The sequence below is a fragment of the Euleptes europaea genome, chromosome 3 (genome assembly GCF_029931775.1).
Source record: "Euleptes europaea isolate rEulEur1 chromosome 3, rEulEur1.hap1, whole genome shotgun sequence".
NCBI lineage: Eukaryota > Metazoa > Chordata > Lepidosauria > Squamata > Sphaerodactylidae > Euleptes > Euleptes europaea.
The window spans coordinates 103,855,179-103,878,174 of NC_079314.1; the positions used below are offsets into that span (position 1 = coordinate 103,855,179).

General features: G+C 46.3%; 1 protein-coding gene across 1 annotated transcript; it reads left to right on the forward strand.

The window, feature by feature from the left end:
• The first annotated feature begins 14,235 nt into the window (after positions 1-14,235).
• On the forward strand, positions 14,236-22,001 carry SINHCAF (SIN3-HDAC complex associated factor). Its single transcript, XM_056847131.1, has 5 exons — positions 14,236-14,379; positions 14,779-14,878; positions 16,624-16,750; positions 18,227-18,377; positions 21,562-22,001. The coding sequence occupies exons 1-5, from the start codon at positions 14,252-14,254 to the stop codon at positions 21,722-21,724; spliced, it is 669 nt and encodes a 222-aa protein (XP_056703109.1). The 5' UTR covers positions 14,236-14,251; the 3' UTR covers positions 21,725-22,001.
• The last annotated feature ends 995 nt before the right edge of the window (positions 22,002-22,996 follow it).

The following is a 22,996-nucleotide window of genomic DNA, read 5'->3' on the forward strand; positions in this document are numbered from 1 at the left end:
ACAGCAGAGGTTATAAAGAAGCTTGCTTATCTTATGACCTTCACAACAGAGAACACATGCGTTCTAGCTGAGAAACTGGCCAACATTTGATGAACAGGATTCCCCTTTAAAGCAGGGATAGGCTGACAAATAGACTGGTTGCTTTTTGTAAATGTAAATTCCTGTGATCCATATTTGCATATCTGGGATTTCTAATTGCAGATTAGTTATTTGTTAAGTGATACCAGTCATGCACTCTTGGCTAAGAACATAGGTGTCTCGCAGTATCAGATAATTGTCCCTCTTCATTCTGTTCAAGAATCTCACCAGTCATCAGGCTTTTTAGGTGGCTCAGAACAGACCGTGCTCCACTGGCCCGTCTTCTGTCCACCCCATGACTTTATTCCAGTATTACAAGCAAAGTTTATTTTAGTCTGGAAGTAAAACGTCCAGTTGATTTTAAGTCTTATTGAGTTCAATTTGTTTGCTTAAACTCATCTTGAGAGGCAGCCTATTTACTAGCTGGCTGTACAGTCTGTTTTGATGCATATTATTTCCCTTCTGAACTCCTCCACCAAAATCCATCCCAAGATTAGCTGTTACGGGAAATGCTTTTTAATGTGGGTGAATATTCTTCTCTCCAGTCTCAGAGGAGCATGCCTACTACATTAGGGGCTGTGAAACACAGGCAGGATAATGCTGCTACAGTTGTCTTGTTTGTGGGCTTCCTAGAGGCCACTGTGTGAACAGACTGCTGGACTTGATGGGCCTTGGTCTGATCCAGCATTGCAAAGAGCGTCAAGTCTTTTCAGGGCATTTGTGTGCTCTGTCCACGCAGGCCGTGTGCACACCTGTCTATATCCCATGGGTCTCCTGTCAGTGACAGCCAGGTTTGCCAATGTTGTGGGTTGAAGGCTGGCTTTCCCCTCACTGGAACAGGGCCCCCAAGAGTGGCATTTTCCTTCTACACCATCGGGGTTGGTTGCTAAACCCACTTAAGGTTTCTGGTAACCTAACCCAAGCGAGGGTCAATCTTGCTCTTACCTGCACGGCAACGCCTTCATCTGCCTAACCCTGTCCTGAGTTCTCTTTCTTCGTCATGCTGGTTGGTATGGGTCTATGCTTTGGAATATTTTGAACTACTATCATGCTTGATTGTGTTGTATACACCCCAGTAGGAGTGAAATGTTAATGAAATGGCCTGGCCTTGCGTGTTTTGTTCAAAAATGTGCGAGTCCCCGGATGTCAACCAGTATTAGTTGGATTTCTTGATGAATCTGATGCGGCTAAACTGGAATATCTGTTGTCTGATAAAAACCACTGGGTATCCAGACAAGTAGCTAAATTCTGTCTTGGGATATGTAAGACACGGGGAAATGATATTAAAGCTGATGCAGAGTTTTAAACCCATTTGACTAGCTCAAATGTTCATGCAGCTATTTTTTGTTGCTGTATTGAACTATTGTTGTTTTAATGACGTTTTAACTTTGTAGTTCTGGTCAAGGACTGCAATAAATTACACTACTACTAAATCTCAATACCATGGTTTGTCTCTCTTGGTATGTAATGATATCAGGATTTTGACATAGTGAATTTCTCATTAGATAACATTTATTAGTGGAGTGGAAAGAAATTCATATTAAACGCTAGTACTGTGAGTGTGTGTGTGTGTAAGTGCCATCAAGCCACTTTCGACCTATGGTGACCCTATGAGTCAATGTCTTCCAAAAGTCCTATCGTTAACAGCCTTGTGCAGGTCTTGCAAACTGAGGACTGGGGCTTCCTTTATAGAATTAATCCATCTCATGTTTGGTCTTCCTCTTTTCCTGCTGGCCTTCAACTTTTCCCAACATTATTGTATTTCCCAGTGAGTCTTCTCATAATGTGACCAAAGAACGACAGCCTCAGTTTAGTCATTTTAGCTTCTAGGGAAAGTTCAGGCTTGATTTTAACTAGAACCCACTTATTTGTCTTCTGGCTGTCCATGGTATCCATAAAACTCTCCTCCACATTTCAAAGGAATTAACTTTCTTCCTGTCAGCTTTCTTCATTGTCCAACTTTTATTTATACCTCACCTTTCACCCCAGCGGGGATCCAAAATAGCTTACCTGGTTCTCCTCTCCTTTATTTTAGACTCACTTGTGAGGTAGGCTAGGCTGAGAGAGAGAGATTGGCCCAAGGCAAGCTTCCTTGGTAGAGTGGGGATTCGAACCCGGTCCTCCAGATGCAACCCTTTAAGCACTACATTGGCTTCAGTGAACAGAACTGTATGCAAGAAACTCAGTTAAATCGAACTAAAAATGAGGGGTATTGGGCAGGTGACCTGCTGAGGGTATTCTAGTCTGTATTGTGGGTGCTGAAAGCTTGACAAACTTCAGAGCATAAATTGCTTAGCTCAATATTAATCTAATAAAAGTTAACAAGCAAACCAATATTTCTCTCTCTCATGCCTCCTACCTCTATGGGATTCGTAGTAGAACAGAAGCAGTTCACTGTGGCCTAAAGATGGCAAAGGTCGCATCAAGAGAGGAGGCAGCAAATTCCTGAGCCCAAGGCCGTTGGTGGAAAAGGCCCCTTATCCTTCTGCACATTTTTATGTCCAGCCGTTCAGACTTTTTTGATCTTGCCTGATGCATGGCTGATGGGAGCAATCAGCTGCGACCTACATGCACAAATAGCAAAGTGGAAATGATGTGGTGGAAATACTGGACTTTCACAGTGCGAGTTTAATCTTAAAATGGACAAGGAATCTCAGTGTCTTCTGGGGGAAATTGGGCTACCAGTTCAAATTTTGCATCCTTTCACTCGCTTTGATCAATTCTTTAATTAGAGGAACTTGAATTTGTTCACACATCCTTGTTTCTATCATGGCCTTACTTTATGAAGGGTAAACTCTTATAACAAGGCTGAAGGTTTGGCAGAGGAAAAAGTCAAATCCAGCAGGAATATATAAGGCTCTTTTGTTTAAACTTGATTGTTGGCTGATTGGCTAAAAGTGTAACAAGTTTTTGAAATGGATCAGAGTTTGGAAGTATCACTAAGTGGCTGCACCTCTACCCTGTTCCGATCATAAAGGCAGTAAAACCAATCCACCCACAGACAAGTTAAGGGTCTCTCCATCTGCAGGGATCTCCCCAGGTATGCAGGAAAATGTGACCATAAATCAACAAAAAAAGAAACAAACCCCAAATTTGCATAGTTAGGACTGAATATTCTCCAGGATCATGAAATATTGAGGGGCAGCTGAGAATCTTTGTGGTGTGAGGGTAGACTAGCCTGTTCCAGACCCTAGGAATCATGACAGGGGAATTGTTGGGAGTGTGGATTTTACTGTTCTCTGCCCCCACCCTGCCTTGTGATGCCCCGTCCCCCACTTATCCAAATGTTACTCCAGATTCTGGTACTGTTGTCTTCAGAGTTGTAAACTCCATACCACTTACAAGGGCAATGGACACTTTGTTAGTATTTAAATGGCCTCCCTTACTAGGTTATTTATGAATGAAAGATTATCAAGTGCCTTTGGGATATTTAAAGGCACTTTGTAAACATACAGTCATAGCGGCCTTAATGTATCTTTATTGCTGTTCTGCTTGTGATGGTCATAGGGGCTTGGGCGGTAATGTTCAGGAACTATCTGAGACCAAGCGAATCTCTTGTTTCCAAGAGTGAAATATTCTTACTTTACACCACAAAGGTTGCCTTCTCTTCCTTTGTCTTTTACTGGTGCAAGTTTACCTGGGGTGGAGGAAGGTGTCTCTCCTGACTACTCCCAACATAGGGAAAGCAGTGCCGGTTCCTGCCATCCCCAAGTAACACTAAGCAACACTGGCTTTTTCATATGTTCTACTTGGAGCAGGTTAATTGCCTTTACAGCACAATCTAGTATTAGAAAAGCTTCTAGTTTAGTAGAACTTAACATGTATGCCACTGTTGGTGTGGGCTGAAATAGATCTGAATAATTCAAAGCATGTCTAACACTTCTGTGAGTGTCTATATAAACTCTCTGCTACAGGTATTAGCGGGCCAGGTGGCTGCCATCTGCATCCTTCTGTCTGTAGTAGCATCTGTGCAGCAGGTTCTGGGATGCTTTCAGAGCATGTGGTGGAATGCCCCGAGGGATGTTTGGAGCACTCAGGACTAAATTCTACAAGGTATAGTAGCTACATTATGGGTAGCAACAAAATGAATTGGTGAGTGCAGAGGGTACTGTGAACTGTGTTGGGCCTCGGGTAATCCTGCTATAAAAAGAGATGGGTGACAGTGTTGTCTCCTGCCGCCCCCCAAATACACATGGGGCTGGCATAGTCCTAACAAATTGGTCCAAAATTCAGCAGCCAGTTTATTGTTGTGGGCTAGATTTAGGGAGTTTATCACACCTGTGCTGAAAGATCTGCGCTGGCTGTCCATTTGTTTGCGGGCACAATTCAGAGTGCTGGTTCTTGCCTATAAGGCCCTAAATGACTTATGGCCAGGGTATTCGAAGGACCATTTAGACCCATATTTTCCAGCCCTCCAGATAGGGCCCACGTCCAAAGCCCTGCTCTTTGTTCCCCTGCTTGCAGAGGTGAGGTGGGTGGTGACCCGAGACATGGCTTTTTTAGTGGTGGCACCTGATTGGACTTGATGGGCCTTGGTCTGATCCAGCAGAGCCTTTCTTATGTTGGCACCGTGCTTTTGGAATGCCCTCCCCCTGTGTTGCTCACCTAGCAGCTACCTTACTTTCTTTAGGTACCAGGTAGTCATAACAGGCGAGGGCATTGCTTTTTCTTTAGGTGCTAAAACATTCTTTTTAACCCATGCTTTTAATTAAGGGTTCCCCCTTCTTTTCGCTGTTTTATAGTCGATAAGTCTTCTTTTGCCCTGAGGACTGTTTTATCTGTATCAGTTTAGACTGCTTGATGTGTGCATTATACTTTTCAAGGGTGCCAAGTCTCATGCTTTGGTGGGAATTCTGCTGCCCCCCCCCCCCCACCAGCCATTTCCACCGATGTTCAACTGGACTGTGAGAGCAAAATGCAGGGGGGGGGGGATTGTCAGTGACAGTCTAGCTTTCAGCCAAAACTTTATGATAGACTTTTGGCCAAAAGCTAGAGTATCGCCAGCAATGCAATTCTGTTGCAAAGGACAGGGTACTTCTGCTTTTTAAAAAAAAAAAATGGTTCGGCTGGTTTTGTTATGGTTGTGGTTTAATGAGTTTCTTGTTGTTTTGCTTGCAAGCTGCCTTGGTCAGGTCTTTGGAAGGCAGCGTATACATTTTCCAAATAAATAACTTAACAAACTAGGAACGGGATCGTAATTCCATTTCCGCTTTCAGCGCTGGACACAATTTAATTTGTGAAGTTTTAGGGGTCAGGGCTCGATCTTTTGTGTGCGTGCGCGCAACCTTGGAAAATACATTGGGACCTGTTATGAATACTTAATAACAACTCACACAGCTGCTTGGCAGTCAGACTGTCGGGAAGCTGGTTTCGAAGTCGGCTCTTGTTTGTGTTTTTAATCTTCACCTTCTAGCACTACTCTGCCCTCTCCTTGTTGTTTTTTTTTGCACAGCTGGTTGATAACTTCGACTACAATTACCGCTGTAATTGTCGTTTTTGTCCAGTCTGAAGCAAAACAGTGTAGCAAACTTTGAGTTCTCCATCTCTCTATGGGTGGCAGGTTGGATTCTTGTTCTCCACCCCACCCCGTAGGTTTGCTGTGTTTTAACAAAAAGTGTTCACTTTTAGCATTACAAATAACACACGTTGAGGACTACGCATCCCTGTTTTCCCCGCTTTGCTCCACTCCGTGTAAAGTAAGAACATAAGAAAGGCCCTGCTGGATCCTACCAAGGCCCATCAAGTCCAGCAGTCTGTTCACGCAGTATCTAACCAGGTGCCTCTAGAAATCCCACAAACAAGACAACTGCAGCACCATTGTCCTGTCCGTGTTCCGAAGTACCTAATATAATAGGCATGCTCCTCTGATCCTGGAGAAAATAGGGATACATCATGACTAGTATCCATTTTGACTAGTAGCCATGAATAGCCCTCCATGAACATGTCCACTCCCCTCTTAAAGCCTTCCAAGTTGGCAGCCATCACCACATCCTAGGGCAGGGTGTTCCATAATTTAACTATGTATTGTGTGAAGAAATTGTTATCAGCAAAAGCAGGACTCCTGAGCTGCTCTGGCTTAACAAGCCAGGTATTTTAGAGGTCACCTGACCTGTTGTAAAGCATTGGTGCAAGAGGACTTGTTTGTTTGTGGCTGGTCTCCTTGTATTGGCTCGTCTGGCTGACGTTGAGAGGTGGTAGCTCATGGACTGAATGCCAACCTGGTATCCTTCCTCCAGTTCCACTTCAGCCTTGGCAAAACCATTCCATGAACTGGCTTCTAACTCGGCCTTGACTTTTGGATGGTTTATGGTCTCTTGAGTTTGCAAGCAGCAAATAGCTAATCTCTGTTGTGCTGGTAGTAGATGTACAGGTGCATTCTCAGGTACATGCAGATGGGTCCCAGCCTTTGGAGAATGGAAGTAGCCATTCTCAGGTACATCTCAATGGGTAGCTGTGTTAGTCTGCCTGTAGCAGTAGAAAAGAGCAAGAATCCAGTAGCACCTTAAAGGTTTAACAAAACTTCTAGCAGGATATGAGCTTTCTGAAGAAGTGAGCTGTGGTTCATGAAAGCTCATACCCTACCAGATTTTTTGTACGGTACTACCGGACTCTTCCTCTTTTCTACATTCTCAGGTACAGTTCAACGTGAAACTATAATGGTTTTATGCAAATAATTTGGCTTGGTTGCTGAGGTACCTGTGAATTTGATGCTGCCATGCTGGAAAGTGGTTTGGGATTAAAAAAAACCATCCTTGTTTCCCAGATTCCCCCCACCCTTACCTTGACCCTGGTCATGAGTTGTTCTGAATTAGTGGACATTGCCACTTGTCTTAAGGGTCGGATGAACTTTCTGCTTTGAATGAGGTTTGCAGCAAGATAGAGGAAGAAGAAGAACCTCCCAGGTGTCTGATGTTTAAAGTGAAATCTAATTATGGGAGTATCCAGAACTGGAAAATAAAGGAAAGTGTAAGGAATGTTGAAATCAGTACTCAACATGTTTGGTGTTGGTCTCAACATCTCATTGAGAAGGAAGACGTCTCCTCCGAGGCAAGTGCATCTTTATGTGTGGTTGTTGTCCCGCTCTTTCCAGGAGGCAGGACCAGTTTCCGTCCTGCCTTTAACGGGAGAGCATTGACTACGTTCAGCTCCGGCTTCAGATTAGATTTAGAGATAATCGTTGTGATCCTTGAGTATATTTGTTGTTCTGTTACTCCAGCGTCCTTCCTCAATGTGTCTTACCCTCCCCGGCCTTCCCCCCCCCCCCGTCACCTCTAGCCAATCTCGGCTTAAGAGCGGACGAAATGGCCGACACTGCAGCTGGGAGAGAGGACGATCTCCGCTCGGTGGAGGATTATCAGAGTGGGCTGGTCCATTCCGCCCAGAGGGAAAGCCCTCCCAATGGTCACACCAGCGGACCTTTAGGGAAGGGGAAAGACACGCCAGCACAAGCCACAGAGGAAACAGAGCCCCCGCTGCCGACGCAGCAGAGAAAAAAGCAGTGAAAAGCAGCCCCAAAAGCTGCGCCGCTTCCAGCACATAAGAAAAAGAAGCGCAGTAAGTTCCCGAGAGCCGGCTCCATAAGACCCGCCTACTCAGCGCCTGCTGAAAGAGCTATCCCAGTTCAGCCTGCGACCATCACATAGCCTTCGAACCCTGCAGGTTTACTGGTAGGATCGCTCCCGGCGGGAGATGACAACCCCACTTTCCCAACTTAGCAACGGGCGGGTGGGTTTATTCTAACGAGGAGGCCAATGACTTGGTTAACTTGGCCCTCCAGAGGCAGCGGCAGGCATTTCAGGTGTTTCAAATGAGGCTCCCCCCCTTCTCCTGGGCAGTACAGGAGTCTTCGCCAGCCTCCTCCTCCTCCCACCCCCTTCGTGTTGGACAGGAGGACCCCATGTCCCCTACATCCCTTGTCATTCAATGGGCTACCAAAGCAGCCAAAAAAGCCACAAATCTGGCTTCCACAGCACAATCAGAAACCCTCTCCTCTGAACAGGAATCTGATCCAGAGCAACACGAAGAGGGTGAGTTCGACTCCAATGAGGAGCTCATGCCTTCAGACGAACAGCGACCCAGGCTGTTTGTGGGGAAAGACTTCCAGGGTCTACTTGCCAAGGCGCTACTAGCCCTGGACCTTAATGAGGAACAGGAATCACCTGAGGAACCTACCCCAAAGCGAAAGCAGGGGATTAAGGAATGCTTCCCTAGGAAGCAAACTCAAAGTAATTCTGTTCCCTTCCCTGAGTTCTTCTTAAGGGCAGTCAAAGAAGAGTGGGAAAACCCGTCCTCTGGCAAGCAAATCCCTACCAGTGTCAAGAAACTCTACACCTTAGCACCTCACGCTATGAACCTGCTCAAGGTGCCACTAGTGGAGGCTCCTATAATTGACCTCCAGATCCCTGGGCTGGTACCCGAGGATGGAGCAGGTTCCATCAGGGACCAAATAGACAGAAAAACAGAGTCCCTAACCAGGAAGGCTCATGAGGCGGCTGCTTTGGCAATCCAGTCTAGCGCCACCATATCCATTTTCGCTAGGGCCTCGTACCTCTGGGTCAAGAAGCTTTTACAGCTGGTACCAGAGGAAAACCGCCAGGTCTTGGCAGGTCTGGAAAGGGTCCTAAAAGCCACTACCCTGATGGTGGATGCCTCCTCTGTATCCTTCACGGCCAGGTCCATGGCATCCGTCACCTCGGCAAGAAGAGCCCTATGGCTGAGAACCTGGCCAGCCGATTTCAAGGCCAAAACAACCCTAATGGCCTACCCCATTCAGGAGGGGCGGTTATTTGGGGAAAAGCTAGATAGAATTTTGGAGAAACTAAAGACAAAAAACATGTCATGCCTAGACAGCTTAGAAAGGAGAGCCGTCCAGCTTCATATCAGTCCTTTCGACCTTCCAGGACACCGTTTCGATACAGGGCAGACTTCAGAAAGGGAACTTGGAATAACAACAGGCCCTTTCGCAAAAGCGGAAAGTTCAACAGACAGGGCCAACAACCCAGATCGGATAAACCCGAAAAATTCTCAAAGACAAATTCCCAGTGATGTCAAGTTACTACAGCTGGGGGGAAGGTTACAGGCAATCACAAGCAGGTGGGAGGAGTCCAGCCAAACAACTGGGTATCCCAAATAATTTCCAAGGGATACCTCTTGGAATTTGTTTCCCTACCACTGGACTGATTCCTACCTTCCCCACTCCCCTCGAAAAGGGAAAAGCACTGCAGAACCCAACAAGCAATCATGCACCTTCTGCAGCTGGCTGCAATAGAACCAGTACCTCGGCTAGAACATTTCCAGGGAGTTTACTCCATATTCTTCACAGTCCCCAAAAGAAATGGGGACAGGAGGGCCATCTTTGACTTAAAATATGTCAACCGGAGGATGCAGAAAAAACACTTCCACATGGAAACTCTGCGTTCCACTGTGGAATCCCTCCTCCTTGGAACCTTTGACTGCAGTGGACCTCAAGGAGGCCTATCTGCATATACTGATACATCCCATACACAGACGGTTCCTCCGCTTTGCTTATGCCCAGGAACACTTTCAATTCAGGACCCTCCCCTTCTGTCTGTCATCAGCCCCCGGGTATTTTCAAAAGTGCTGGTTACCATCATAGCAGTTCTGAGACAGGAATCTACACCCGTACGTGGACAATATCCTGGTCTGCACCCAATCACGGGATCAGTCCCTATCACATACCTCGAGAGTAATTCAGTTGTTGCAGGAACACGGGTACCTGCTGAATCTCGAAAAGAGCTCCCTGGACCCCTCCCAAATTGTTACCCACCTGGGAGTCCGGATAAACTCTCTGAAGAACTCACTGTCCCCACCCCGGGAAAGGATAGGGAAAATAGTCGCCCTAGCCAATGCCACAATACGGAACAGGAGGTCTCGCCTCATGTCCCTGGCAAAACTCATGGGACACATGGTGTCGTGTATAGCCATAGTACCATGGGCAAGATTCCATTCAAGGCCACTTCAATGGCTCCTCCGCCCCTTTCAGAGAGACATTACCCACAAGAGGGACAAACTAATTCAGGTGTCATTCAAGGTGAAACATAGCCTACTTTGGTGGACCAGTCCCTCGAACTTAGGAAGAAGCCAGTAGTATATCCACGAGGATCCTCTGCAACTGTTCACGGACGCCAGCCTCGAGGGCTGGGGAGCCACCCTCAACGGAAAAGTGGCCCAGGGCCTCTGGTCTGTGAAGGAGAAAAAGCTTCATATCAACCTTTTGGAGCTCCGGGCGGTGAGACTTGCACTACTAATGTTCTTCACAGACCTCCAACGTTGCCACGTGCTAGTAAGATCCAACAATATGACGACCAAAGCTTACCTGAACAAGCAGGGCGGCACAAGGTTGTCCGCCCTTCATCTAGAGGCATCACGGATTTTCTGGTGGGCTCAGCTCAATGTGAAATCATTGAAGGCGGAACACATCAGAGGAGTTTTAAACATCCAGGCAGACTGGCTAAGCCGTCAGACCATAGAGGAAGGAGAATGGGCCCTGGATCAACAAACCTTCCAGAGCATCACGCGCACATTCGGCCTCCCGGCAATTGACTTATTTGCATTGGCCAACAACCACAAGGTCCCACACTTCTTCACCAGATACTACCATCCACTGGCGAAGGGAGCAGACGCTCTCCTGAACCCCTGGCCTCAGGAGCTACTGTAAGCCTTCCCACCCCTCCCTATCCTTCCCAGAGTGCTCCACAAGATTCAGCTGGAGAAGTCCAAAGTTCTGGTAGTAGCCCCATTCTGGCCCCACAGGTCATGGTTCACCACACTGTGCAGACTGTCAATTCAGGATCCTTGGAGAATACCAACCACCCGGAACATTCTGCTGCAAGGTCCACTAGTCCACCCAGACCCCCAGTGGTACTGTTTTACCATCTGGGTCTTGAGTGGAGGAGACTCCTAACCTGCAGCTATTCGGAAGAAGTGGTGAACACCATCCTGGAGGCATGCAAACCGGCTACTAGATGCATCTACACCACATCTTGGAAGGCCTTTGTTCGATGGCCTCGTAGGAAAAAGGTAGACCCCCTAGAGCTGGGAGTCAACAAGATCCTAGAGTTTCTCCAGTAGGGAGTACGCTTAAATCTGGCTGCATCCACTCAGACGCCAAGTGGCAGCTATATCCATGGTGATTCCCTTTTCTGAAGGCGTTCCCACCTCTCAACATCGGGACATCGTTACCTTCTTAAAAGAGGTTACTCAAATCAGACCACCTACGGTGCATCGTTTCCCTACATGGAAACGTAATCTAGTTCTAAAAGCCCTTACCTCAGACCCCTTTGAACCTCTGAGAACTGTACCCCTAAGATTCCTTCGGATGAAGGTCCTGTTCTTGACAGTGATCACCTCGGCCCGCCGAGTTTCAGAGCTGAGAGCACTATCGATCAGCAAAGGCCTCTGCGTATTCCACAAGGATAAATTAGTCTTAAGACCAGACCCTACCTTTCTTCCGAAGGTGAATTCCCTTTTTCATAGATCCCAAGAGAGATCTCTGCCCTCCATCTGTCCGAAGCCATCATGCCAAACAGAAAAAGCCTGGCATTCCTTGGATCTTCGACGAGCCATACGCATATTTATTACCAGAACGACAGAGTTCAGAAAATCAGACTCTTATGTTCATCAACATCTCCTACCCCAACAAGGGGTTGAGGATGTCAACAGCTGCCATCAGCTACACCTTGAGACAGTGTATTGTGGAGTCATATAAAGCTTCCAAAGTCCCGGTTCCAGATGGTATTACCGCTCACTCACTACGTAGCTCAGCTACAACGGCAGCATTTAACAGACAGGCTCCAGTTGACGAGATCTGTCGTGCTGCCACCTGGTCCTCCGTTAACACCTTCGTCAAGCATTACAAAATCAATACCTGGTCTTCCACACAGGCGGCCTTTGGTCGCAGGATTCTCAAACATGTCGTGGACGAAGGAAATTAACCCACCCATATAGGGAGCTCTTGAAAGTCCCACACATAAAGATGCCCTTGCCTTGGAGAAGAATGGAGCTTTGGATACTCACCGTGAGGGCTCCTTCTCTTCCGAGGCGAAGGGCATCTTGCCCACCCGGGCTAAAACGGATAACAGAAGGACCAGGATAGGTTATCGTCTCAGTATTACCTGTCCACCCGCCAGGGTTAGCCAGGGTTAATGTTAAGTTATAACGCACCGTTAGCGTTTCAGTTTACCCGTCAACCCACCAGGGTCAGTCAGGGTCAATGTATAATGTATTACACTTCCTGTTTCCTAACCTTACCTTGTTTGTACTGTTCCCAGTTTGATGTTTTTACACTTCTCTTAAGTAGCTAGGCAAGCCTGTAACTGGGGATCAAGAGCTGTCTTCCTGCCAAGGAGACAGGAAGTAAAGTTTGGTCCTGCCTCCTGGAAAGAGCGGGAAAACACCCACACATAAAGATGCCCTTCGCCTTGGAAGAGAAGGAGCCCTCACGGTGAGTATCCAAGGCTCCATTCTTGATAAGCCTGCTTAGCATCGCAAGTACTGGGTGGCAAGCTGTGCACGGGTGCAATAGAGCTGGAGCAATTGCTGGCACTGTGTGTGTGTGTGTATACAAACAAATAGAGAGTAAAACAAGAATTGGGGAATAATCTGAAATAAGAAAGGGACAGTAGAGTGAAACAGGAGTCTGTGGTGGGATGCATCCTGTTTCAGCATCCTGCTCTTATTATTAGCAACTCTCACATGGTCAGGTAAGGCACAGGCAGCGTAGGCCAGCAAATGCTATTTCTGAAGTCTTTGGTGGAGACTAGACACTTAGTGGGTTATTGGACACCCTCTTGTAGGTTTCATTACACCTGTTAACCACAAGCTTACTCCCAGATAGATGGAAAATCAGTTGCAGAAACTAGGCGAAACTTTCAGTAGATCACAGGAGGAGGGGGAAAAAATAAACCGTAAGGATCAAGCATCTTGCTGTCTTTGTCCTGGAAGCTGCCCCTTCCTCAGTGTTACGTGTCCACCCCCCTCCCAGGCCCTTGTGACCTGGTCCTAAAGGCGGGACATGACTCAGCTCTGTGGTAGGGCACATTCTTCGCATTCTTGAGGCACAAGGATTGATTCCTGGACCTCCCAATAAAGGAGAATGTAGCGTGGAAGCGGGGACATGGGCCGCTAGTTCAGATGGTACCTATTTAATGATTGGCTGGTGATGAACTTGTCTCCTGATGAGTAACTGAATTCCTATTGTAAGGAAGCTATGTCTATCGGCACGGCTTTTTTGTGATGGTATTTCACATGAAGAGGAATGTTCTGGCGAATGGGAATCTGCCGTCAAGCTGGGAGGGGGAAGCTTCTGCCAGTTGGTGATAGTTGGTGATAGCGGCTAGCAGATTTTAAATTTGAGATTGACTGAGATTTAAGGGAGAGTGATGGGGTTTGATGCTCCTCCATGTTTCTCACTGCATGTTTTTGCTGCATGGTAAATACAGTTGGGGAAATGTGCCGTTTCAGTATGTCGAGTTGGATCCAGGGGTGTCGTTTAACAATCGGAGGGGAACCTCTGCTCGCTAGAAGGACTGGGTAATACCTCCTGCTGGAACATCATGCAAGAAAAGTGAAAATAAATCCAAAGAACTTCTACTCACACAGCCTCTTTCACAAGGGGAACCACCAGAACGTCTGAGGGATGTAGCCATTATAGTGCTGCGTGGATTCTCGAACAAGGGCTCTTGTAGCCATTTGTGGAAAACAACTAGTGACCTGTTCCCGGTTCTTCGGATCTGACCCACAGATTCCCCTTTCGAGAGCGTTTGTGCAGGATGTGTCCTGCTACATTAAGCTGAGGTGACAAATCTGATCTGAAGTAGGGAGGAGGCAGCCTTTTCTTGTGAAGTATTATGGCCTGGGTCACCTTGCTGCGTGTCGGACTGGATTTGCAATGATGCCTCCTGCCTTGGGAGGAAAAGGCTACTGCTGGCGGTCAACAGGACTGCATTTCAGACATCTGTCCTTAGGGAAGATGGAGTAGGATTTTGAGACGGCAAAATCTACCATCTTCATTCCAAGGATTTTTGTAAGCTACCAGAGTTGCACATGGGGAGGGGGTGGTTCTTGACTACCTTCCAGCCTGTCCTCCCTGGTTTGTTTTTAAGTTCACTCTTTTCTTTTTTTGACCTCTACAGGGTAACAGAGGAAAGAGAAGATGTTCGGATTCCACAAACCGAAGATGTACCGGAGCTTAGAGGGTTGCTGTATTTGTAGAGCGAAGTCTTCTAGCTCTCGCTTCACCGACAGCAAGCGTTATGAGAAGGACTTCCAGAACTGTTTTGGGTAAGAGCTTCAGCTGGGCTAGGAGCTATATTGCCTGCATCGAAGAAGTGAGGGAAGAATAATTCTCTGCCGGGTTTGATGAGCTTCTTAAGCGTCCAGTTCAGTGGATTGTAGCTCTTGCCTTCCTAAAAGGCTTCTGCTTCAAGAGATCTCAGCCAGTGATGTAGCAAGAGGGTGCAGGCTGACTGACCAATGGCTTGAGGAAGGGCATCTTGGCCATCTTCTGGGCATAGAGTAGGGGTCGCTGGGGTGTGTGTGTGTGGGAGGTAGTTGCGAAATTCCTGCATTGTGCAGGGGGTTGGACTAGATGAGCCTGGTGGTCCCAACTCTATGATTCTATGATTTGTGCCTGTTTCTAGTAGAGGCTCAACTACTGAACCAAGGTATTTTTCTTCACAGTCTGCATGAGGCTCGCTCAGGAGATATATGCAATGCCTGTGTGCTGCTGGTGAAAAGGTGGAAAAAGCTGCCAGCAGGATCAAAAAAGAATTGGAATCATGTGAGTTTACAGTCTCTCGTTCTAGGGCACCCAGAAACCTTGGGGCAACCCTGGATGAGTCCCCACACCAAGTAAATTAGGACTTGTAGGTCACTGTACCAAAAAGATTGGGAACCACTGCATATTGGTTTCACATTCTATGCCATATTGGTGTCACATTCTTACAGTTTAGTAATCCTTTCCTATCCCCAGGGCACCATGAGAACTGTAGTGTGATCTCAAATGGGATACTCAGCACTTTCACCAGACTGGAATCTCCAGCATTCTTTCAGGAGATCAGGATAGGAACTGATCGGTTTGTTAAAATATTTATACGCCACTGTTCTCACCAATGATGATGAGTTAAGGCAGCTTATAAAACCAGACCAGCAGCAAACAATTGGAGGGAAGGGTAGGCTACAACTCTTTCCCTGAAGGGAATCCCTCCTTAATCATACAGGATAATACAGTACTAGAGCTGACCAAAATGACATGAAACGGTGTGCCGGCTTCTGAGTTCATTAGAACTCTTCGTCAGTTCTGGATGTGACAGAAATGTCACCATTTTTATGCTGCCTCTCCAAATGCATTTGCCCGAGGCCAAAGAAAACAGTAACGCCATAATTAAACAACCTATACTAGCATAAAAATTTAAAAACACCATCAGCATAAAATATCAGAACCTAAAAATCTATATAAAAACACTGAACTTTTCACACATGCTGATTAAGGCACTTTCAATGCACTTTAGCAATCGTTTGCAAGTAGATTTTGTTAGTTCGCACAGTAAAATCCATTTGCAAAGTGCATTGAAAGTACCTTATTCAGTGTGTGTGAAAGCGCCCTAAGAAGAACTTAATTCTATAATAAAGCATGCACAACTTAAAAAAAATAATCAAGTGACTCTCCAACTGGGTTGTGGGCCGTATGTGGAGAGGAGCAGCAGCTTTGTACGGAGAAGGATGTTGGTCCAGCCCCCAACATCTCCACTTGAAATGATTCCACACAACGGGACTGGGAAAGGCTCATCTCTCCCTGAGCACCATTGCCTATTAAGAAAGACCCCACGTATTTATTTCTTCAGACCCATTTATTTCTTCAGATCATTAACTCCCAGCACCAGAGCTACTTTTTAAAGAGGTGGTTCCAGTATATGCTGTCTGCCTTTTCTCTCCTTCCAGTCCCTCTATCTCTGCATAACCTGCCTCACAGGATCGTTGTGAAGGTAAAAGGAAACAGGGAAAGGACTGCGGATGTTGCCCCGAGCTCTTTGGAGATGGGATGAGATAAAAACATGGTAGAATAAATTATGCAAAGTAAGGGAAATGATAGCCTGAAAATTTTTCTTTGGTTGGTGAATTGAGGTTTTTTTTGTATACAGGGTTTGGATTCCCTGATACAAAATCCTGGGACTGTGTTCGGTTTTTTTAGTGCAGAGAGCTTGTAGCCTTGGTACAGATCATTAAGATTGCTTCCCCGTACAATGTCACCAGTTTAAACTGAGGGGGCTTTGAAGTAAGCCCAAAGCTTTTCTGTTTGCCGGTAGGGTTAGATTACAATGTTGGATCTTGTGGCTCCATTCAGTTAACAGCCCCTTTAGGGCAGGGATCCTTCCCCGATGCAGAGGGGCTCTGGCATGAGGTGAAGGCTCTTTGCACCAGAGGAAAGCATCGCTGGCAACGCAACACATCCGCCGGATGCATTCCCATAAACGCAGTGCAGAAACCGGGGCCAGATGGAACAACCTTTCTGGGGCTGTCTTTCAGGTGGTGGATATAAGAGCTGGACCAAGTCTTAAAACGACCCTGAAGCCAAAGAAGATGAAAACTCTCTCCGGGACCCAAATGAAGAGCAATCAAATAAACAAGCTGCAGAAAGAGTTGAAACGACACAGTAGGTTGATTTCTGCACCCAACGAATCTGTCCGTTTGCCAGTGTTTACCTGTACATGGTGCGGAGGTGCCAAATCCTGAATAGCTGCCAACTGCCCTACAACTTGCAGAAGAAGCCCTTCAGAGAAGATGAGCGTAGGCCTTCTGTCTCTTTGAAAACGTCTGCCTTTAAATTTAACTGCAAGGACTTTCTTAATTCCTGCAGCATGTGTTTTAATTGCCACATTTGCGTCTTGCATTAGTTTCTTTTTGTAGTTGTTAAAGGGCCTGGCTGAAGGACTGAATTATGTTGGTCCGGCTGGAAGACTCTGAATTATAATGTTGCTGACACAATTCCAGCAGCTTTAAGCTCTTAGCATAACTGGTTTAAAAGTTATCTAATCAACAAAAATCCAGCAAAACAAAACCTCGCCAAGCTTGTAGCCTTAAAGTAAGTTGTTGTTTTTCTCAACCATTTGGTATAGTTTATTATAAGCAGCTCCAAGACACACAACTCTTGTTTGGTTGGTCATTGTTCACACACAACAATATCCCCATGAGATTAACACTCCACTTGTTGTTAGTAGGATTATCCCATTTTTGTTCTCACGTCACCTTGAGTTCCTTGGAGAAAAAAACAAGAAAAGAGTAGCACCAGCTTTTTTACAAGTTTTATCTAAAGTAAGTGTCTGTAGGATGTGGGCATTAGTGCAGAGGAAGAGACGCTTAAGAATTGTGAGGCCAAACTGGGTGAAGTGTCACGCCCTGATAACTCATTGCTAGCCATGAGAGGGCTTGCTTTGTGGCTTCAGCATTCTGTAGAAGCTGTCCCTATACCTTCCTCGACTACCCTCTGGGCCAAAAACAGGAAGACGTACACATGAACACATGAAGCTGCCTTCTACTGAAACAGACCCGTGGTCCATCAGAGTCAGTGTTGTCTACTCAGACCGGCAGCGGCTCTCCAGGGTCTCCGGTAGAGAGAGATCTTTTACATCACCTACCTGCCTAGTCCCTTTAACCGGAGATGCCGGGGATTGAACCTGGCACCTTCTGCATGCCAAGCAGATGCTCTACCACTGAGCCACGGCCCCAGTGAGCAAAGTACCTCCTCTTGGACGCGGGCAGGGTCATGAGCGTTTTACGCCAGCTCCAGTAGGAGGGGCTTTGCCTCTGCTTCCCAGTTTGGCCCTCTGTGACAAACGGACAGGACGTTGTGAGCCTGCTCTGCTGAGCAGCTCGCAGCTCCGCTCCAGTTTTCTCTGTTCCACTCAGAACTTTGCTATTTTTGTCTGTCTTGATATCCTTCTTCTCTACACCCCCCCCCTCAAATCTTCCCAGCTCCATCAGAGGCAGCCTGTCTCACCCTGGAGTGATTCGGTTGGAAGTTAGGGCTTTATTTTCCAGAGCACACCTCTGTGGGGCTCTTGGACATTTGGAGGATGGATGGGGAGGAAACCCGGGTTCAGCGCTGTGATTATTCTCTTTCCTGTTCTAGACTCTGATGCCCACAGCACCACCTCCAGTGCCTCTCCGGCCCAGTCGCCCTGCTACAGCAACCAGTCAGATGACGGCTCAGATGCTGAGATGCCTCCAGGGTCCAGCCGCACACCTGTCTTCTCCTTCTTGGATCTCACTTACTGGAAGAGGTGAAAGCAATTTTGAAAAATGCTCTGCACACCCTATAATGATGACTATTGCTAATTTATTATTTCTAAAATGCCAACAGTGAGCTTGGGGCTATAGTAATAAATATGATGATAATAATAGAAAACCGCAAGAGTCCAGTAGCACCTTAAAGATTAGCACAATTTCTGGCTGGGTATGAGCTTTTGTGAGACATAGCTCACTTCTTCAGATGCAGCTAGAATGTGAGTCCACCTGTCCTTAAGTAGTGAAGATACTTCTTCTCTACTTAAGGATAGATTCTAGCTGTTTCTGAAGAAGTGAGCTGGGACTCACAAAAAGCTCACACCCTACCAAAAATTATGGCCTTTTATACATGACTGTTCCCCTCATGGTCACCCCTCCGACGACTGAGTCTTTGTGTTGATTATGCACGCCATTTCTGACTGTCAGAGGTTGCCTCGCTTTTCCCCTGCATTTCCCCGCGTTTCGCCCGGATTTTCAGGGTCCTGTTTTATCTCTAATTCAGAAGCGTGGGCAAACGCAGCGGGTGAGCTAGGCAACTTCTGACTGTCGGAAACGGCGTGCATAATCAACACAAAGACCCAAAGTTGTCGGTGGGGAGGGGAGTTGACCGCATGGGAAACAGCCATGCATAAAAGACCTTTAGATCAGGCAAGCCTGGGCCATCCAGGTCAGGGCAATTACTTGTTACAGTTTTGAAATTTTATTGTCGTTGTCTTCTTTAGTGAGTCATGCAAACCCTTATTATGAATAATACTTTTTATAGGGTAGGGGGCGCTGGGGTTGAGTTTGTGGAATCAAGGGGGCGGTGGCCCGAAAAGTTTGGAAACCACCGCTGTACAGTCGTAAAAATTTGACACTTTTAAAACCCAGAAAGCGAGGCCTTGCTCAGAAGCCGTTTGCAATCCTAGGGGCAGATACTGTCGCAGTGGACGGAGGCCGTGGCACTCTAGATGGAGGTTAAAAACACACTTAGAAATGCAATAAAGTGTATTCTTAATTACAAGGCTCTTGCTTCCATTCTCTCTGCAATTAGAGAGCATGTTGCAGACGGCGGGTGACTCAACGTGGCATTTAAAGATGTCGTTAGATAAAATAACTGGATAACATGCTGAGCATGAATTGGGTCACAGGGCTTCATGTTATCTTGAAAACAAAGCCATAGTGCTGTGGTTGTCCCCCCCCTTCCCCCCGGGCTTAAATACACTCCTTGGGTTGACGATGGATGCCGTGGCAATAGCCAGCAGTCAGTCATATTGACATGCGTTAATCTCGCTTCAAGATAAGCGACCTGCTCTGTACGAGGAGTCAGCTAAAATGCCTGCGTAGCCCAGGGAGTTATAGATCAAATCAAGCCTGAACTGACCCTAGAAGCTGGAATGACTACACTGAGGCTATCGTACTTTGGTCACATTTTGAGAAGACAAGAGTCACTGAAAAAGACAATCCTGCTAGGAAAAGTTGAAGCCAGCAGGAAAAGAGGAAGACCCAACAAGAGATGGACTGACTCAATAAAGGAAGCCACGGCCTTTAGTTTGCAAGACCCAAGCAAGAGTGTTAAAGATAGGGCGTTTTGGAGGACATTGATTCATAGGGTCGCCGTGAGTCAGAAGCGACTTGACGGCACTTCACACACACACACAGCCCAGCAATGATACCTGGTGTACACCTGAGCTAAGATCTGGACGTCCAGGAACCTACCGTTGGTCGTGTCACGAAGCACAGATTAGTGCACAGAGGACTGTGGAGCTATCTAGGATGCTGCTGTGAGCACCCAAATCCTAAGTCGGGTTGGCAGACCGCACGTCCCATCTGCTTCTTAACAGTCAGCAATTCTCCTGTTTCTGGTGGGAATGTTCGCAACAGTTCTGAGCAGCCGCAAGCTAGTGGCGAACTGACCCAGCTTCCGGCCAGCTGCAGTAGTTCTAGTGTGGTGTTGCATCGCACTTGGAACTGGGGACCCCGGTTTGCTAGGCTTGCTTTGCATGCACCAGGGGAGAGGACAGGGGTCATAGCTATGCCACTGAGAGGTTTTGTGAGTCACAGCCAGCCTCTGAAGCTGAGTTGGGTACCTGGTTCCGGGGTTGAGCTGCCAGCTGCACCAATTCCTTTTGGGGGGCAATAGTCCTGCAGTTTGCTCTGGTAACACACATGCACGTGAGATAAGCAGTAAGGCCGATGGTTCAAAATAGGTTAAAATATATTTTATTACTCAGAAAAAACTCCCTATGTGTTTCGCCCAAGAGGCTTCTTTAGGGGAATCTGTAATATATGTAATTAAGTTACTTGGTTTATAAAAATAGTTATTTGGTTAAAACTATACAAGCAAATAAAACATATTATTAAAAGTTAGAATGCAGGTTGTACCATGTGCAAAACTGCTAGAGCTTATTCGTCCTTGAGATTCCACAGAGGAGAAAGGGAAAAAAGTCCTTGTAAGTGAGAGAGGTAAAACTGTACAGCACCCAGCAGGTTTTGGATCAAATGTAAAACTTATTTGTGCCTAAATAAATGTTAACAACCTGAAGTCTTGCAGTGGTTTTTCAGAGAAGAGTACAAATTCAGGGGGGAAAGTCACCATCAAAAGAACTATCAACATCAGCTTTAACTACAGATAGGACCTTGTTTTGTAAGGGTGAGAACTGTGTGGAAGTTATTAAAGCATCTCAAAACAGGGTTTTCTTTTTGGGAGGCGGAAGAGAAAAATACACATTTTGCTATCCATAATTCCAGCATTCTTTTTTGTGTGTGGTGTGCCAACATGCAAATGTTCTGCTTGCTTGCTCTCCACCTCCTCATAAGACCCTTGTTGGCATGAACAAATGTGCTATTTGCCTCCATCAGATGTTGTGGCATGTCTCGTGTCAGGGTGGAGGTAGGATAAGATGAAGTTCCACACAAAGGGCAGAAGAGGACTGGAATCTCCTATTTGTTCTGCCCTGGAAGACTTCTGTAGAGGTCAGCTGACCTCATGTAGCCTTTTGATAGGAGGATTCCTGCTGGTGTCCCTCCTTTGGCCAGGACTGTTGGCGCAGGTTAGAAGCCCCACCTGAAATCCCTCTGATCCCATGTTCAGCATTTGCTGTCAGCTCAAGTCCTCACACGGCCATAATGTTATGATCTGTGCAATTTTTGTTGTGTGCGTAGGCTTTCTCCCTAATGCGCTTTTATTTTCTTTTGAAGGCAAAAAGTGTGCTGTGGAATTATTTACAAAGGTCGCTTTGGAGAAGTCCTCATAGACACTCACCTCTTCAAACCCTGCTGTAGTAACAAAAAGTCTGCCACTGAGAAGCCTGAACCGCAAGGTCCCCAGTCGTCACCCATCTCCAACCAGGAAGAGTGGTGACTTCCATAGCTAGCTGCAAATGGTATAAACGGAACCTCTTTCTCTCTGGAAAGGCTTGGAAGTGATTCTTGGCTCACTTTGGAGGCCTGCTATGCTGCCAAAAGACATCTTTCTTTATTTCCTCTTGAACTGTTTGAGGGTTTTGTTGGGTCTCTTTTCCCCCCACTTCCACTAAGTCAGAAATCTGTTCATATCGCTTCCGAAAAGACTGTAAATAATATTTAAGATGATTTGAGACACGTAGCTAAGCTGAATGCTGCTGCAAAGACCTCTCTGTTCAGCCATGCAACAGTTCTGCAGCTGTTGGCCACAAGGCCCAGTTTTGTTATACAATTAAAATACGTATGTAGTGTATAGCACTACAGCAGAGTTTGCATTACGTATGCTTAAAATAACCAGTACCTTTTTTTTTCCTCTGAGGGAAATAATTATTTAACAGTTGCAACTCTTAGGACAGGGACGTGGGTACAGAAGTCTGTCCACTGTATGTAAGACTTTCCTACTATGTATATGTTGTAAAGATAGGGAGCGCTGCATTTTTATTACTGTGGCTTCCACCAGGATAAAGCATTTCACGTTTTCTAGACCACCCGGCCAACAGTTGATAAATTTGGCCTAGCAGAGTGTGTGTGTGTGTGTTTGTGCCAGGGCTGAGGATGTAATCAGTCTTGGGTTGAGTTAATGAGTCTCAAGGCTGGTTGTAGCAAGGGGAAGTGACGTGGTCCCGAACCAAGTGAGCTTCCACTGTGTGCAATCGTGTTCAGCACATGTACAGTTTATATGCATTAAGATGAGAGCATAGGGTTGCAGGGAAATGAGGTAGGGATAATTTATTATCTTTACTCCCTTTACAAACATGACATTGGCCACATGTGTGAGATGGCAGTGAGAGATAAGCAACACATGGTATACAAGTCCTTTCCCCCCCCCCCCCAAACGAATAGGTTTTCCTTGGGTGGAAAAAAAGCGCTTCATTAGCAATAAGTTTGCGAATTTGTAGTTTCACAGATTCATGAATCACTGCGTGCTGAGAGTGGGAATAACAGTCTGCATTATTGGCAAGACCATTCAGATAGGCCATGGTTTTGACATCTGGTTTCCAACTGTTGAATGATAGTAAAATGGTAATCTCTCTCCATTTTGGCTGAAAAACCATGAAATTGAGCTGTAGATACCCATCCTACAAAAAGCTCAGGAGGAAGAGTCCTTCCGTCCTTCCACATTGTGTGTTGACTTATCCCAGAAAACAACGTTGGAATAATGATTGTCCCA

Bases quoted from the DNA above. Each gene is read 5' to 3' on its own strand.
- SINHCAF (XM_056847131.1), top strand. From the start codon at position 14,252: ATGTTCGGATTCCACAAACCGAAGATGTACCGGAGCTTAGAGGGTTGC. The intron at 14,380-14,778 runs GTAAGAGCTTCA...TTTTCTTCACAG, and splicing joins GACTTCCAGAACTGTTTTGG to TCTGCATGAGGCTCGCTCAG. The intron at 16,751-18,226 runs GTAGGTTGATTT...TTCCTGTTCTAG, and splicing joins GAAAGAGTTGAAACGACACA to ACTCTGATGCCCACAGCACC.